The following is an 18,600-nucleotide window of genomic DNA, read 5'->3' as shown; positions in this document are numbered from 1 at the left end:
TCACGGATAAACTTCCCTATTCTTCGAAGTAGTGTCATCAGATCTTGTATTCTACCTGAGAGAGTAATCAGGTGTTGGTTTAGCACCCCATCCAAAAGACAGAGCTTCCAATAGTGCAGCACTCTCTTCGTATTACTCTGCAGTGTCAACTTGGATTTTGTCCCTGGGGTGAGACTTGAACCTCCAACCTTCTGACTCCAGGGCGAGAGTGCTCCTACTGAGCCATGGCTTATGGTCTTGTGGGTTGAATAATGAAGGCAAAAATGTTTTTGTCATTCCACAATCATCTGTGGAGCAATGAGTCAGACAGACTGATTAGGCCCCTCAGCCTAACTTTATGTTATTATCCATTGTCATTTAGAAACTTATGGTTTCAATCCTTTGAGAAGCATTCAAATTTCCTTTCACTTTTTCTCCCTTCTATAGGGTGGAGAAACAAAACCGCTAACAATAGCTTTGCATCGGGAAAATGACACACTTGGATTTAACATTATTGGTGGAAGACCCAGTCCGGTAAGTTTCAGAGAGCTTTCAGTATTTTTTATTTACAGCTTTGGCCTGTTTGGTTCGTGAGTAATTCTTTCTGTATAACGTGAAGATTCCTGAGAAACTGTCTGGCAACACATATTTTTCAGATGAATCACATGTAATGTCTCAGATATTTCCAGAAGTGCTGCACAGTTGGTATTACAGATGACCTGACCAATCCTTGAGGAGTTCGACATGCCTGGAGTCTTAAGTTTTAAATGCCTAATGACATCCAAATATATACAGTCCCCAATATTTACACCAGTCTAGCCTCCTGGCTCTATGTAGCAGCTTAGGTAGAATTTACAGAACAGACACTTCATTTTGAAAAATGTTCTTTTTTTAAATAAAATTTGTAAAAGAACATTACATGATTTCAAATTACATAGCAAATTAATCAATTTCTTCCAATCCTGTATGTTACGTGCCATATTTACAATTAGTTAATATTTACAATGTTCATGACATACCAAATATCTCATCCTACTTTACTGGTAGAACTTTCAAAGATTACATTCCACAGCAATGCAAATTGGACATTACTGAAAGTGCAATCCAAGTCAAGTTCTTTCCATGCAGAAAGTGACGTTTTGAGGTGCCTCTATTCAATTGTAATTGCATACAATATTTACAATGCACATTCCATGATAAAGATATCCCACTTGGTATGCTATGTCAGGTAGACCTTCAACAATGTCCTTTCTTTATTGTGCCTTTGCGGCAGCTGCTCCAATCTTTAGTACGTTCCTCAGTACGTAGTCCTGAACCTTGGAATATACCAGTCTACAACACTCGGTCGTGGAGAACTCTTTCCACCGGAAGGCAAACAAGTTTTGGGCACGCCAAAGAGTGTTTTTCACTGAGTTGATGGCCCTTGAGCAGCACTTGATGTTTCTCTCTGTCTGCGTCCCTGGGACCAGCCCACAGAGCACAGAGTCCTGCGTAAGGAGCTGCTCGGAATGAACTGTGACAGAAGACATTGCACTCTTTCCAGACCTCCTTTGCAAAGACACATTCCAGAAGGATGTGGACGACAGCTTCTCTTCCGCTGCAGTCTTAAGAGCAGTAAGAAGTTTAACAACACCAGGTTAAAGTCCAACAGGTTTATTTGGTAGCAAAAGCCACACAAGCTTTCGAGGCTCTGAGCCTCAGTATCTGGCCTCTTAAGAGCAGCCAGCAGAGTGGGCGAGACTCAGGTTGTGCAGGAAAGATCTGACGGAGAGATCCTGTCTCGCCACTAGCCAAGCTATGTATTGATGCGTGTTTGAAAGTTCTCGTGATGGAGCATTCTGTCAAATGACTCTGGCAGTCTGCTAAGGGAACCATCAGACAAGATCCACCATCTCTTTTTTTCGTTGGGCCAAGGAGGTTATGTGTGAATCGCAGCCTGATGGTCTTGTGGTCAAAGGTGTTTTCTGCATAAAATTCTCCAGGAGGGAGGAGGGTACAGCATGGTACAGCAGATTGGAGCGTTCCACTACAGCATGGCCAGAGACATTCTTCACAACACCCCAGAAATTGACCATTCAGCCAAAACGCTGGTGGTGGTGTTCCACAAGAACCACTTCTCACTTCACTTCATTTAATCCTGTCAGCATTCTCATCTGTGTCTTTCTCCTTCATGTAACATCTAGATGGATTAAGAGGTTAATAGAATTCAGCAAAAAAATCACCAAGAAATTGATGAGTGTGAGAAAATAAACTAGCAAAGGATGTAAAAGCTTCCATAATTATGTAAAAAAATAGTAAAAGTAAATGTAGACATATCAGAAGTACAGACAGAAGAAATTATAATGGAGAATAAAGAAATTACAGTGATGTTAAACAAGTTCTTTGTATCTGACTTCATGGTAGAAAACAAAGTGACATTCTGGAAATAGTGGGAAACCAAGGATTTGGCAAGAATGAGGAATTTAAAGAAATAGTGTTGGAGAAATTAATGAGACCGTAAATGGACAGATCCCTCGGACCTAAGTGCCTGTAACTTAGGGTCTTAAGAAAGGTTGCTACAGAGATACATTGGTTCTGATCTTGCAGAATTTCCTGGGTTATAGAATAGTTGGAAGGTAACAATCATGACCCCACTATTCAAGCAAAAAACAGGAAAGAAAAAGTGGAACTCTTTGTTAATCTGACATCAGTAGTAGGTAGTGCTCGATTCTATAATTATGGTAATGGAAATAGAAAATTGTAACCTGGTTGGGCAGAGTCAACACAGATTTATGAAAAAGAAATTGTCTCAGACAAGTCTGTTGGATTTTTTTGAGTTTGTATCAAGCAGGGGAGATAAAGGGAGAAAGTTGCACAACATTTGCCAATATGCTGCACAAGAGGGTATTCCATAGATTTAGGATCAGGGATAGGGGTGATATATCAGCACGGTTTGCGGATTGGTTAATGGACAGAAACTAGATTGCAGGAATAAACAGGTCATTTTTGGGGTGCAGGCTGTAACTCATGGGGTATCACAAGAAACTGAAATGGGACCTCAGCCACTGTCTAGCCACTGAATTGGATGTGCTTAATGTATCTAAGTTTGCTGATATAACATTTGGTGGGAAAGTCAGCTGTGAGCTGAATGCAATGAAATAGGCAGTCTGAGTGAGTGGGCGAGAGCATAACAGATTAATTATAATCTTAGCAATCTGGAGTTATCCACTTTGGAAACATGAAAAACCCATTGTAAGAGTCTGGAAAATGTTGATATCCAGAGGAACCTGCGTGTCCCTGTACACAAATCACAGAAAGTTAACATGTAGGCACAAGAAGCACATGGTATGTTAGTCTTTGGTATGAAGAATTGGAGTGTAAAAGTAAAGCAATTGCAAAGCATTGCAATTTATATAATGCCTTGGAGAGACTGTATCTGGCGTAATGTGTACAGTTTTGGTCTATTTACCGAAGGAACAATACATTTGCCTTAGAGGGACGGCAGCAAACGTTCACTTGACTGATTTCTGGAATGAAGGGATTGCCCTTTGAGGCAAGATAGAATAGGCGATGCTTATATTCCCAACAATTTAGAAATCTGAGAAGTGAACTTGGTAAAACAGTTAAAATCCTTAAGGGGCTTGACAGGATTGATGCCAGGAATATGTTTCCCCAGGCTGGGAATTTAGACTATGGAGTTGCAATCTCTGATGAAGGGTTGACTATTTAGGACTGAGATGAGAATCTCTTTTCACTCCCAAGTGTTGTGAAACTTTGGAATTCTTTACTCCAGAGAGCTGTGGATGTTCGGTTATTGAATATATTCAAGGCAGAGATAGTTTCCATAGCACCCAAAAATTGAAGACATAGTGTGTGATGGGAGAGTTGAAGTACGATATAAACCATGATCTTAATGAAGAGTGGAGCAGTCTTGAAGGTTTGAATGGCCTATTTTGTATGTTCTTCCATTTCAATGCATCGATATATTTGTCTCAACCACCATATGGTAGCAACCTGCTGCTGCTGCTTGTAGCTACTCTTCCCAGGAGATCTGCTGTGATATGCCACTCTCGTCTGTCAAGTGCCATCCTCACATGTCCACTGTAGCTTATCTGCAACAACTCTGTGACATCTGCCATAAAATTAAGCCTAGGTTGACTCTTCTTTCTGCTGCCCTCACCTTTCATTCTAGAAGAGACCTCTGTAGCTTTCCAGCTGTGGTCAAATGGCCAAAATACTGATGTTTTATTTTCTGGATGTCACTTCTGACTTTTTACTCTTGATTTGATTTATTATTGTCACATGTATTAGCATACAGTGGGAAATATTGTTTCTTGTGCGCTATACAAAGCATACCGTTCATAGAGAAGGAAACGAGATTTGCAATTTCAAACACCTCTCCATTTGTCTCGTGGTCTGTATATGGAATTTTTAGCATCCACATTTCAAAGGCCTCTGATTTTGTCCACATCTCTTTTTTTTAAAGTTTATTTATTAGTGTCACAAGTAAACTTGCATTAACCCTACAATGAAGTTACTGTGCAAATCCCCTAGTCGCCACATTCCGGCACCTGTTCGGGTACACTGAGGGAGAATTTAGCATGGCCAATGCACCTAACCAGCACGTCTTTCGGACTGAGAGAGGAAACCGGCGTACCCAGAGGAGAATGTGCAAACTCCACACAGACAGTGACCGAAGCCAGGAATCGAACCCAGGTCCCTGGCGCTGTGAGGCAGCAGTGCTAACCACTGTGCCACTATGCCACCTATTGACAGGGTCAAGAGACCGGGGAGGACTCCTCTAGCCTTCTTTGAAATGATTCCATCTGCAGACAAGGCGTCAGTTCAACATCTCATCTGGAAGATGGAGTCGCTGGAATTTGTGTGCAGCTGCTCAGTTAGGTTGCAAAGTATCCACACGAGTCGGACTCATTTCAGAAGCCAGTCCATATTAAACACAGCTTGAAGCAGATTAGTGCTTGCCCTGTTAGTGCCTGCTATTTTGGATTAATGCATGACTTGCCATCAATAACGCAGTGGGAAATCTGTTTAATTAACTGGACGAAAGGGAAAAATATGATGCATGTTAGTCGTAATGATTAATTTGATCAAATGCCTTTAAGCAACGGTTCATTTTTTTTGTACAAGTATGGTTTGCTGTATCTTAAGATATCTCACAGCGTACCAATAGAAGCATATGCTGATGTCAGCCATGTCTCTGTTGGTGGCACGGCTGTCAGAGTGTGAAGGTTGAGAGTTTAAGTCCCATTCCAGAGACTTGAGCACAGAATTGCAGAGTGATGCTCCAGTGCAGTACTGAGGGGCAGCTGGATTGTCACAACTGCTGTCTTTTGGGTGAGATGTTGAGTCAAGGCCCTGTCGGCCCTCACAGATGCAGGAAACAGATACTGTGACACTGTTTCGGGAAAAGGCTGGGGGTTGTTAGCACTGTGGTGTCCTAACAAATATTAGCCCCTCAGCCAAAATCACAAATAGGTTATCTGGTCATTATCACTTGGTGGTTGTAGCATTTTGCTCTGTGTGTAAATTTTGGCGAATCTTACAGTGCAGAAGGGGGCCATTTGGCCCATCGTGTCTGCACTGATCACAATCGCACCCTGGCCCTATCCCCATAGTACCGTGCATTTACCCTAGCTAGTCCCCCTGACACTAAGGAACAATTTAGCATGGCCAGTCCACCTATCCTGCACATCTTTGGGCTGTAGGAGAAAACCCACAGAAACACGGGGAGAACATGCAGACTCTGCACAGACAGTGACCCGAGTCTGGAATTGAACCCGGGTCCCTGGCACTGTGAGGCAGCAGTGCTAACCACTGTGCCACCCCATTTTGCGCAGCATCTCCAACATCACAACAGTGACTACAAGTCAAATATACTTAATTGGCTATATAGCATTTTGGGACATCCTGGGGTTAAGAAAGGCTCAATATAAAAGCAAATTTTTTCTAATTTCTTGTCGGGTTGCAGTTGGATAGTCTGGATTCCTGGTTCTGCGGAAATGATTTAAATGGGGAAATCTTAAATCATTATAACTGCCTGTCAACTCCCATTGGGCTATAAACTGTTGTAAATTTCAAGCTTTCTGGGACTTTCCATCAGAGATCATGGGCTAATCAGTAGGAGGAGAAATCCTGGCAGAGTTTCTCTTCTCTAGTTCGTGGGCTCAAAGGCCAATTCTTGTATTGGCTTGCTAGTGAGTGCAATGGATGTTATCAGAGTTGGTAAGACCAAACCCAGGGTATAATCATTTTACCAATATCGTAAGTAGGTTGCTCCTTACCTATGTAAATTGTGATTCTTTCAGGGACTTGAGTCCATGGCAGCAGTTTACTTTTAAGTATGAAGTGGATGCTATGCTTAATAAGTGTGGTTTGAGCACAACATTTAGGGGTTAACTGCCAATCATCATTACAAATGTGTTTGGAGACACTAACCTGCAGGTTTATCATTCAAGTTCTGATTAGAGGCGATTCCCTGGAACGATACATGTATGCTCCATGCACCCACTTGGGTGGCAAAGTGGCACAGTGGTTAGCATTGCTACCTCAGTGCCAGGGACTCAGGTTCAATTTCAGCCTCGGGTAACTGTCTGTGTGGAGTTTGCACGTTCTCCCCGTGCCTGCGTGGGATTCTTCCGAGTGCTCTGGTTTCCTCCCATAGTCCAAGGATGTGCAGGTTAGGTGGACTGGCCATGCTAAATTTTCCTTAGTGTCCAAAGATCTGTAGCTTAGGTGTAGCAACCATGGTAAATATGTGGGGTTACAGAGTAAGGCTGGGGAGAAAGCCTGGGTAAGATACTCTGTCAGAGAGTCGATGAGGACTCAGTGGGCCGAATGGCCTATTCTGCATTGTAGGGATTCTATGATTCACTGAAGGTGTGGAGCGTGCTGGTTCACCCACAATACCACATGTGAACGTGGTTCAGGGACTGGGGGAGTAGGGTGTACACTTTCTCTGGAGTGGCAATGGTGGTCTTGGTAGTCCACAGGGGGAGAGATGCCCTGTGCGGGGAGTGGCAGGAGCCCACTTCTCTCTCCTATTCCTCTTTCCTAGTGCTGCTCTGCCTGGCCTCATTCAATCCTCCTATCCCTCATCCAGAGGAGACCCCAACGTTTCTCCTCCTAACTGCTCCAAAGTGACCAATTAGAAGATTTTCTTGGACAATTTCTCATATAGATGTTGACAGTATTGATGAAGTTCTGACAAACAGTCCCAAAAACTAACCCGATTTATGTCTCAAAAGTCCTCTCCAAAGCTACAGCAGCAGGTCAGCTGTTTAAGTCAAGCATGCCTGTAAGTAGAGTCTGAAATCCTCAATAATGATTTGTTTATTCCTGTTCAATTGGGCATTTTTAGGCAAAAAATTAATGTTTTTAAAATAATTTTTTCCACCATCCTTTAAGTTACAAAGCCAGTGCTCAGAATGGACCGGGCAAATAGTCTAGCGATAATACCACTAATGGTATTATCACTAGATTATTAATCCAGAAACTCAGCTAATGTTCTGGGACCCGGGTTCGAATCCTGCCACGGCAGATGGTGGAATTTGAATTCAATTTTAAAAAATCTCGAATTAAGAACCTACTGGTGACCATGAAATAATTGTCGATTGTTGGGAAAAACCCATTTGGTTCACTAATGTCCCTTTAGGGAAGGAAATCGGCCGTCCTTACCCGGTCTGGCCTACATGTGACTCCAGAGCCACAGCAATGTGGTTGACTCTCAACTGCCCTTCAAGGGCAACTAGGGATGGGCAATAAATGCTAGCCAGCCAGTGACGCCCATGTCCCACGAATGAATAAAGAAAAACTAAATCCATTCCTTGCTAGCTCCAAAAACCAAATTCAAATTCTTTGTGGTCCCCACAAGAGAGACAAACAAGACCCAGGCAGACAAGATAAGGCATTGCATCTCATCTTAGGCTTGATCTGACGCTTGATCTTAGCCGAAAGGCTGAAGTTCTAGCCACCAAAATATCACGGGGCCTCTTTAATGAGCACGAAAAGGCGATTTATCTGTCAATCAGGTAACCTTTAATGATCCTCTAGGTGACTGCTCCTAGTGAATGCTTTAACTCCTTTTTACCAAGGTGTCATCTTGTGCTAAATGTTGGCTAAACAGGCATTGTTGGTCAAGATCCCATCTTGATCACCTCAAATTTTCTTCAAGGTCTAAAGTATCTGGGGAAAATTGCTTCCTGTAACTCTGGCAAGGATTTCAGCGAAGGACTTTATGATGTCTGAAGTTAAAAGCCCTCTTATTTATATCTCTAGCACTCTTTTCATTGCCATCTTATTTGGCTGACTTCCAAAACATACATTATGGTAAGGGTGTATTTATATCCAGTAAAGATCATTCTACACTCCATGCATTCAAAAGAGACAAACACAGTGTAAGCCCACACTAAACACTAAATCACTAAGTTGTTTCACTCATTAAAATTACGGAATCTTGAAAAAATAACTTGCGTTTTATTAAAAACTCTGTCCACCTCTCGGGGCCTAATGCTTGAATAACTCTTCACTGTTAAGGGTGAACCTTGAGCACCGGTGTTATTTATCAAAGGTGACCAGACTGCATTTGAATGGATGCCATATGCATGTTGCATCTTAAAATTTTCATTGCATCTGTCGTGTGTTTTCTAAACCCTGTCGAACCCATTTTGTCATGGATATCCAGCAGAATGGACTTGTTGCAGTGCTAGTCAGGGTGCTTCAGCTGTTGTCAGTGACCCTGAGCTGCAGAGAGAGGTGTTGGCGTGGGGACTGGGCTTGGCTGTGAGTTCCCAAGTGCTTGAGTAACCGTCACAGAATCATACTTGAGTGCATTGTTCAAGATACTGGAGGACAAGTTCCAGCTTGAAATCCGAGGACATCAGCTGAGAGAGAACATTGGGAACAAAAAAATAAAATTGGCTTTTAGTGTCACAGCTTTGCATTTTCCCTTCCTGTGGTGCAAAGCAGTTAGAATGACATCACTGTGGCCAAATCTTGTTGCTGTTCACAATTCTGCAAATTTTTGGCTTGTAACTGAGACCCAAAAAGACAAGCAAACAATCCATGGAGAAGACCTACAGCACACAAACCAACCACAGTGATTTCATCTGACGGAGCACACAGGCTTTAAGATGTGAAATCTCTACGTTCTGTCTCCCTTCCACAGTTAAATCAGATGGCAAATTCAGTTCTAATGGAAGCTTTGGGAAATAGTGGCTACCTGCCACAATTAAGATTGTAACCCAGTAATGCTATTAAATCATATGTTGCTTAAATTGTTTCTTTTTAATACATATGTTTTTCAAATTACTAACTTAAGTACTTTAAATAATGTTGATCTCATTGCTGGTTTAAACTGGTATAAATCCGAGAGAGGAGTTTGGACTTATATAGGCACAGGTCACTATTTTTATACAGTGTTGAAAAGGTATGGGCGATACTGGGCACAGTGCTTGGCTTTATTGCTTGACTTGACTATTGCTGCATGCAATTGTTGAGTAGTTGTGTTAAGCTGCTAAACATACAGAACATTTTTTAAAAAATGATCAAATGTTGACACTGCAATCTATGTTTTGGTTGAATCTCCATAACTTGGGAAGATGAGAAGCACATTTGTGCGCACACATTCCCTGGAAGCCATAAGCAGCTTTTCTTCCACTTCTTCATGTGGCAGAGGTCATTTTCCATTCCTGGGAAGCCACTGAGTAAAGCCTAATTTAGAAAGAGTAACCCTGTGATTCCTTTGAATCCTAGAATGCCTACAGAACAGATAGAAGCTATTCAGCCCTTTTGAGCCTACACCAACAACAATCCCACCCAGACCCTATCCCTGTAACCCCACATATTTACCCCGCCAATCTCTCTGCCATTAAGGGACAATTTTGCATGGCCAAACAACTTAACTCCCACATCTTTGGACTGTGGGAGGAAACTGGAGCACCCGGAGGAAACCCACACAGACACGGGGAGAACATACAAACTCCACACAGTCACCCAAGGCCGGAATTGAATCGGGTTCCCTGGAGCTGAGAGGCAGCAGTGCTAACCACTGTGCCACCATGCATTGATGGTGGATAGTGACTTTGGCAGTGACCTAGGAGTATTTCTCCAGCATAACTTGAGACTTTTGAGTGCCAAGGAAATCCTAAAGATGCACTGAGACATTACTTCCTCGTATCTCTTGAAAGAATCTTATACGGTTGGTTAAGCATATTGTTATAAACAATGTATATCTTTAGGTTGAATTTTTAGTGTGTATATAATATTTATGTGTTAAGAAAAGTAAAAATGGTTTCACTTTCATTTAGGTTTTGTTCATGAGCTGTGGATAGACTTGTCACTGAAAGGCTTCATTCAGATCTTTAGGTTTTTGTGTATATACACATCATTAATGAGGTTTTACAACCCCTGAAGTTAAAGAGATGATTTAAAAGGGGTTAGAAATTTGATGATTCTGGAAACAAAATAAAGCTGAAAAAGTTTTACTTTTTACTACCGACAGGGATCCAATGATACAGAGACAGAAAAAGGCAGGAGTGAGAGGGGGAAAAGATCTCATTTGGAATCAAGGACTATCTCATAAATTGGTTGTATTTTAGGTTCCTTTGATGGTGATATTTTCTGTCTACATTGCCCACTATTATTAAGAATGTGATTAACTAATAAAGAGGAGCCATATTTAGATATGCAAGTCAGCATCAGAACCCATTATTACTAGCTCAGTATCTGAGTACATGTTCCTCTACTGTGCTGCTTAGAATCCTCTTGGCACTACTTGCAAATGCACAGACTCGCAGTCAAAATTCTGATCGCTGTCCTTTTTGAAAAGAAAAATCCATTTTGAATTTGCTGCAATAATTCAATCATGCACGGTAAAAGCACCTAGACTGGCTCAAGCAGACTGTGATTACAGTGGTTTGCTGATACTGCGATTAAAGGGGAAAAAAGATAATTGAGCTGAACTTTACAAATAGATTTGGAAAAGGTATAGCGCAGCTTTAAGTGGAGTCTTGACCCCAATTTTCTTTTCCATGCTGAAATATCCGTCTCCGAAATAGCCCGATCAAATCAAATAGCCAAAAGTAAATCAGTGTGTCTGAATTTGCGTACAAGTTCAAATGTTACTTCTCCCCTCCAGTTCCCTGGACATCACTGATACTGGGGTGGCACAGTGGTTAGCATTGCTGCCTCAGCGCCAAGGATCTGGATTCAGTTCCCAGCTTCAATTCCTTCGGGTGTTCCGGTTCCCTCCCACAGTCCGAAAGATGTGTAGCTTAGGTGTCTTGGCCACGCTAAATTCTCCCTCAATGTACCCGCACAGGTGCCTGTGTGTGGCAACTAGGGGATTTTCACAGTAACTTCTTTGCACTGTCAATGTAAGCCTACTAGTGACACTAATAAATAAACTTTAAACTGTGGGGATCTATGAGCTATTGTCATGAATAAGGCAACTCACATTTAAAATTAGCATTTTACTTTACAGTCAAAAGTCTTTGTGGCAGTGGGGGAATCTGTGATCTCACCTTGCACCTACACACACTCACACTCTTCCTCCACCATTGGCACACAGTGACAGCAGTGTCAACTACACGATGCACTGCAGTATTGCGCTAAGGCTACCGTAACAGAACCTCCTGAAGCTGAGACCTTTAGGGAACAAGTACTTGGCGACACCAACACCTCTAAGTTTCCCTCCAAGCCACACACACACCATTCAATCTTGCAGTTGCATTACTGTTCCTTTACTGCTGTGGGTGAAATTCCTGGAATTCCCTTACTAACAGCAATGAGGGAGTTCCTACACCACAGGCCAGATTTTACCATCGCGTCGCGCTCGTTTTCGGGCACGAAAACTTGGTAAAGTCGGGCGTGAGGCAAGTAGCGCGCTCTGCACCTGACTCTGCGCTGGTTCTCCCTTTACCAAGGCCTGAAAATAGCCACGATCAGGACCATGCCCGAAATGGGCGCGATGGCCATTTAAATGCATTTAAATTGACTTAATGGGCTGCGTACCCAACTTTACCAGTACTTCCCCCTTTACCACTGCGGTCGCCCATCCAGAATCGGCACGAAACAGACATACTCCGTATAAGTCCGATTTGGGCGCTCCATCAGTGAGAGTTAATGAGGAGGTAAGTGCCTGGCGTCCGACGGCTCTCTGCTTGAAATTGGTGGGGGGAACGGGGGGTCCGCTGCCACTATGCCCAGGATCAGTGGAGGGGAAGGGAGAGGGTGGATCACTCTGTCTGACATCAATGAGGGGAAGGGGGTCCACTGTCACTATGCCTGAGATCAGTGGGGGGAGGAAGGTGGGTCTGCTGCCACTATGCCTGAAATCAGTGGGCGGAGAAAGGCAGGTCCGCGGCGCCTCTGCCTGAGATCAGGGGTGGGGGGGAGAAGGTGGGACCGCTGCCACTCTGCCTGAGATCAGTGAGGGGGGAAGGTGGGTCCACTGTCACTCTGCTTGAGATTGGTGGGGGGAAAAGGCGGAGGGGCCTGCGATTGGTCTGGGTGGTGAAGGGAGTGGGGGATAAAGTGGTCAGTAATGTTGTGGGGGTGGTGTAATGCCTGTGGGGGCCAGGGGAGGCATTATCTGGCCCGGGAGGGATGTAGCAGGGGAGTTGCATTCTATCATTTTTTTCTGTGCATGCGCATTTAGGAGAGTCGATTGAAGCTGCAGGGTTTCGGGCGCATTAAGACCCGGCCGCAGGCTTGTGCAGCGCGATTCGGACTCACTGATATTTTTTCAAGCAGAGTGCATATGGGGGCGCCTCAGAACAGGTCTAAAGGTTGGATCTGAAACACTCCCAGTTTCAAGTCCACCCAGCACTTAGAATCAAAATGGTAAAATAGGGCCCCACATGTCTACATGGGTTTCCTCCAGGTGCTTTGGTTTCCTTCCACAAATCAGATGGATTGGCCACGCAGTGCGAGAGGGGGGGAGAGGAGATGGGTGAGGGGGTGGAAGGACCTGATTATGATGCCCTATCAATGAGTTGGTGCAAATTTGATGGGCCGAATGCCCTCCTTCTGCACTGTAGGGACTATGGTTCCATGAACTGCATAGCAGCTCATCTTTACCTTCTTGGGGAAATTAGACGTGAGCAATTAATGACGGCCTTAACTGCAGCACCTTCATCCAGCAAATAGATGAATAAATAAATCTGCCCTAGTTAAGTAATTGATAAGTTAGAAGTAGTCTGGGGAGAGCACTCCTTAAGTCAAGGGAATCCAGTGGTATTAGACGGACATCTGGCCCATCAGTCATATCCGGTACATTGAGATAGATGTGGTATGTACAGGATGCATTATGGCCCCTCTACTACGTTACAGATTTGGTAATTGGTCTGGATAATGAAAGGGGCAGGGAACTTGGCAGTTACCTGAGTTCCCTGATGCATGGGGGTAGGGTGTGGTTTGCAGGGTGCTAAAGAAATACTCAAGTGGCACTTCCACTTTGTTCCCACAGAAAGGAACCCTGTGACCCGGGAAAATGCTATTATTCAAAATGTTATAACACGGCCTTAGATAAATTCAAGGTAATTGGGCAGAGTCAACAATTGTTAAAGGGGAATCCTGATTAACCAATTTATTGGAGTTCTTTGAAGAAGTAATGGGAGTCATGCATAAAGGGGAACCGGTGGTTGTACTATACTTAAATTTTATTCAGTTTTCAGAAGGCATTCGATATGGTGCCACATCAAAGGTTATTGCAGAAAATAAGAGCTCAAAACGACTGATTGGCAGGATGTGACAAGTGGACTCTCGTAGGAATCTCAACTTCTAACAATTTATATCACTGACTTAGTTAGGGGAGTGAAGGCATGGTGGCTAAATTTGCAGATGGCGCAAAGGTAGGCAGGAAAGAATGTTGTGTAGGACATAAGGAGGCTACAAATGCCCCGTATAACTGAAACATAACCTCCTGACTCTCAATTTCCCTCCCAATAATGATAACATTCTATTAGCTTTGCTAATTACTTGCTGCATCTGCATACGAGCCTTTTGTGATTCATGCGCTAGGAACCCAGATCCCTCTGCATCTCAGAGCTTTGCAATTTCTCACATTTAGATCATATGTTTTTTTAATCTGTCCTGCCAAATGGACAACCTCACATTTTCCCACATTATATTCCATTTTCCAGATCTTTGCCCACTCACCTTACATATCCAAATCTTTTATAGCCTCCTTGTGTCCTATTCACAACATACTTTCCTACTTATCTTTGTGTCATCTGCAAATTCATATGTTTGTATGACGCTGGGCATATATGTAAGTGGGCATAGTCCGCCATCTCCTGCAAAATACCAGACCCCTCCTGATCCTCTTGTTGAGTTTAGAAAGAATACATGAATGATGGAGCCTGGTTAGGTGATGGGATTAGAGGTTGATGGGTGAGGTGGTCATGCATGCATGAAGGAGTAGGCTTTTGGGAAATGAATTGGTTTAAATACACAATCAGTTTAGGAATAGGTTAACTCTAGAATAGTGACCTCGCCGTGAAAGCATTCCCCTCAGACTTCATCATCTTGAGTTGAACTGTGACTTGGCTACACAGGGAATTTAAGCTGTCTGTGAATTGTCGGGTGTGGACCGAGATGTGCCTTTTGTCACTGAGGACAAAACAGGGACACACGAGCCACAGTGAGGCTCTTGATAAATTTTCTCAAGGTCCTCAAGTGGTATGTGTTGCATATTTAATTTATCCAATCAATGAAGTGATTTGTGAAATTTTTATTGCTTACTGCTGCAGTTTGCTTTAGGCTGTGTTATCTTCACACTTCTATTGAAAGCGGATGTCTGAGAAGTATACTTGCTGAACTTTGACTATCTGAAAAATAGATGCATTTTGCAATGATCCAGCTCAATTTAGTTGCTGTGAGTGGGTTTCAGGAATTTGCTATTTTAAACTGCTATTTTGACATCTTGATTGTCATGGTGAGGTGTATAGGTGTAGTTCAGCCATGTGTTGCAGTTTAGGAGCAACTGGAATACACAACAATAAAAGGTATCTAAAAATAATTACTGTACATCCTTAGCCTGACCTATCCACCAGTTGCAGCTATTATACTACAAGGATCAAGCAAGCACTATTAGCTGATCAGTTTAGTTGGATTGAGTATTGTGTGGCAGCTTTAATAAACCCTGAAAAATGAATCGTTTATTTTCAATGTTGTTTTTGTTGATTTGACATCTGAAAAATAAAAACTTGCATTTATGTAGCACCTTTCACAGCCACAGAGTGCCCTGAAGCACATTACAACCAATTTAATTATTCCACTGTCTCTTCACTGTTTTGATAGCAAGCGTAGTGCTAATTTTCTCCCATGAGCAACAGTGTGATAATGACCAGATAATCTGTACTTGGTGATGATAATTGAGGTATAAATAGTGCCCAGGACACCAGGGATGACTGCTCTTCTTTGAATTTGATTTGATTTGATTTATTGTCACATGTATTGGTATACAGTGAAAAGTATTGTTTCTTGTGCACTATACGGACAAAACATACAGTTCATAGAGTACATAGATAGCGAAGAAGGAAAGGGCAGGGTCCAGAATATAGTGTGATGGCCATAGCTAGGGTGTAGAGAAGGATCAGCTTAATATATGGTAGGTCTATCAAAAGTCTAATGGCAGCAGGGAAGAAGCTGTTCTTGAGTCGGTTGGTACGTGTCTTCAGACTTCTGTATCTTTTTCCCGACAGAAGAAGGTGGAACAGAGTATGTCCGGGGTGCGGGGTCCTTAATTATGCTGGCTGCTTTACTGAATCAGCAGGGGCGGGGAGAACCAAACCTTGATTTGACATCTTATCTGAAAGACAGCAGCTCTGATGATGCAGCATCCCCTCAGTACTGCACTGGAGTGTCAATCCAGACGCGAGGCGGAAATCTCTGGGATGGGACTTGAACTTACTAAGCCACGACTGACACACTCCATGCCTGTTCTGAGGTTCTTATTATCCAGGCATTTCACCACCTCAGGACATAACAAAGTACTCCCCAGTTAGTGAATGACTTGTCAATTGTAGCACTGTTAAAGTGGTGGAAATGTCGCAACCAATTGGACATTTACACTGCCAGGTCCAATAAGTCCTGGACCCTCAATTTTCTGGTTGTGAGGCGTGAGTTCTATCTTTGAACTACAGCTACCAGTTTGAAATAACTAAGGGGTCTCCCCCCCCCCCCCCCCCCCCATTTGGATTACTAAACATTAAACTGTTAGCTGAGCCCTTCCCTCCCCCCCCCCCCCCATTTGGATTACTAAACATTAAACTGTTAGCTGAGCCCTTCCCTGTTTCTTTTCCAAGCCTGAAACCAGGGAAAGCGTGAAATTATCGCGGCCAAAGGCTACCTGTTCCCGAACCCCACTGACTCATTGTTGCCTTGCTTTCCAGGACAGTGAGGAAGATTCTTCGAGCGAAGGAATTTATGTTTCCAAAGTTATGGAGAAAGGGCCTGCTGACAGAGCAGATGGACTCCAAGTTCATGACAGGATCATTGAGGTAAGAGAGGAGGTGTGGTTAAATGTATTAATGCCTGCTCTTCTGCTTACTGGGCCAAGCACATTCCATTCTTTTTTTTTAAGACTGTGTGGATCTATGTCTCTTGAGATTAATGTACAAACAGTTTGTCTTGTAAATAAGCGGGGCACTGGTAATTGTTTGCCCTGGTGAAACCTTGCACCCATGTCGAATTAACCAAGTCTCAGATTAATCCAATGAGTGGTTGAGTTACACAGACAGCAGAGGCTCCAGCTTTGTTTTCCCCAACTGTACTAATTTGCCTGATTTTCATTGCAAGATTTCTGCCATTGGCATCCACACTTATTAAGCTGGGGAGGAGGGAGAGTAACAAAAGGAAACACTGTTCGCAATCCTAATTGCTATCAAGCAACACCTTGCAAATGCCTATGTGCTGTCATGTGAGAACCAAGCTGCGATGGCAGTACAGTTGAATAGCTGGGTGATGCTCTGGGGTGAACAGTGCCCCACTCTGGCTCCAGCCATGGAGCTGTCGAGTCAGTACGCCGCAGTAAGAGAAGGAAAAAGGTGGCAAGTGAATAAAGAGCAATTTTTACCTAAAAGGACACCACTGTCTCCTTGCCCATGGGGCCAAAACAGAAAAAGTGTGAGAACTATCCTCTCTCTTTACCCATCCAACACTTGACTTTTCTTGGACATTTTTGTATCAAGGTTCAGAGCACTGAACTGCAATACTCTAACATCATAAGCTTGTCTTATTGTCAGTAGGCTTTATATAATTGTGAGTGTGTGATATGCTTATGTTTTATCTCCTTGAAGCAGTGGGGAACAGTACATTTCCTGGTGTTGTCCTTTCCAACTTGAGTTGTGTCTTGTGTTTAACATTGCACAGAGTTATGTGATGGAGATTACCCCTAGTCGGATCAATGAGGTGATTATTGGTATTGTAAAGAAATGTGTCACATGACAAGCAAGTCCCTTGTTTGAACAGTGACTGGTTCTGTTGAGTGTTTGGGATCCATAAATAAATAAGCCCAGTGAAAACATGTGCTATATTTCAAACATTGTTTGCTTGAGCAATAGTCACAGTTAGACCAAATGTTTTCCTGCAGGAGACAATTCGTAATCACTGAAAAGCTACATTTCGATTGCCTGTGGAACCTTTTGTGCCAAATTGTGCTTCGAGGATAGTGTATTGCTTTGTATATGGTTAATGTAGACATTTGCTGTTGGATGTGACACCATCTTCACCACTTAACCATTGTGGCTCCATTTTCCAATGAAAGGCTTAAATGCTTGAGTTGAATTTATAAATATTTCCCCTTGTGTGAAATATTTTTCTCCATTGTTTGCATACCCAGGTTGAAATAACTGAAGACACGTTAAGTTCATTACCACATATTGAGGGAAGGTTGAATATGAAGCCAGCCTTTTCCTCAAACCAGGTTTATTTCCAAGATTAATGGCACAGATTCATCTTGTTCCCCCCTAACACCCAATGTGAATTGGTCTTTATACCTGGGGACAGTTGCTCTGAATTATTGAGTTAAAACATGCACTGACTGTTGGTCAATTAGGTGGCTGATTCGGTTAGGTGACTCGTCAAGTAACCTAAAATGATGATTTACAATGACGTCAACTGTGCAGAATGGCATTTGACTTTATGTAACGAGAGCAGAGGTCATCAAATGTTTTCTGATGGAATGTTTGTAGAAGGGGATATCCACAGTTAAGGCTTGATAATGAAGTTTCCACACACTTGCACATTCTGATTTCTTTTTCCTCGTGTACTGTATAGACCTCGCCTTTTAAAAATTAAATTAAAAAGATTAGCTTACGAGCTTTTCTACCTCAGCAAAGATTGTTGTGTGTATGAGTTGTGGCCTCCATAAACCTGCCAATACAGTACATTGCGTTGTGTTCAAAACAATGTCATTTTCCTTACTTGGGGATGTGCAGAAAGATGGATCACGTTGGGGAGAGGATGCAAGATGGGGGAATGGATTAGGGTGGAGAAGCCGCAGACTCCTGATTAGGCTTCTTGCTGAACTCTTGACACTATCCTAAGAAGTCATTCCAAGTTGCTTAGTCATTGATGTGAATGGCTGCTCCTTCTGAATTTGCTGTGACTCACAACACC

General features: G+C 42.9%; 1 protein-coding gene across 1 annotated transcript in view; it reads left to right on the top strand.

The window, feature by feature from the left end:
* Window positions 1-430: 430 nt before the first annotated feature.
* The window catches only part of pdzrn4 (PDZ domain containing ring finger 4), a 462,321-nt gene continuing 444,151 nt past the window's right edge, over window positions 431-18,600 (top strand). Inside the window, exons 1-2 of the mRNA XM_078220221.1 lie at window positions 431-513; window positions 16,374-16,481. Coding sequence (XP_078076347.1) covers window positions 16,422-16,481 — 60 coding nt within the window. The 5' untranslated portion in view covers window positions 431-513; window positions 16,374-16,421. The remainder of the gene's footprint in view (window positions 514-16,373; window positions 16,482-18,600) is intronic.

Source organism: Mustelus asterias, chromosome 9, assembly GCF_964213995.1.
Source record: "Mustelus asterias chromosome 9, sMusAst1.hap1.1, whole genome shotgun sequence".
NCBI classification, from domain to species: Eukaryota; Metazoa; Chordata; class Chondrichthyes; order Carcharhiniformes; family Triakidae; genus Mustelus; species Mustelus asterias.
The sequence above is the reverse complement of the archived record's forward strand: the minus strand, read 5'-3'. Positions and strand labels throughout refer to the sequence as shown.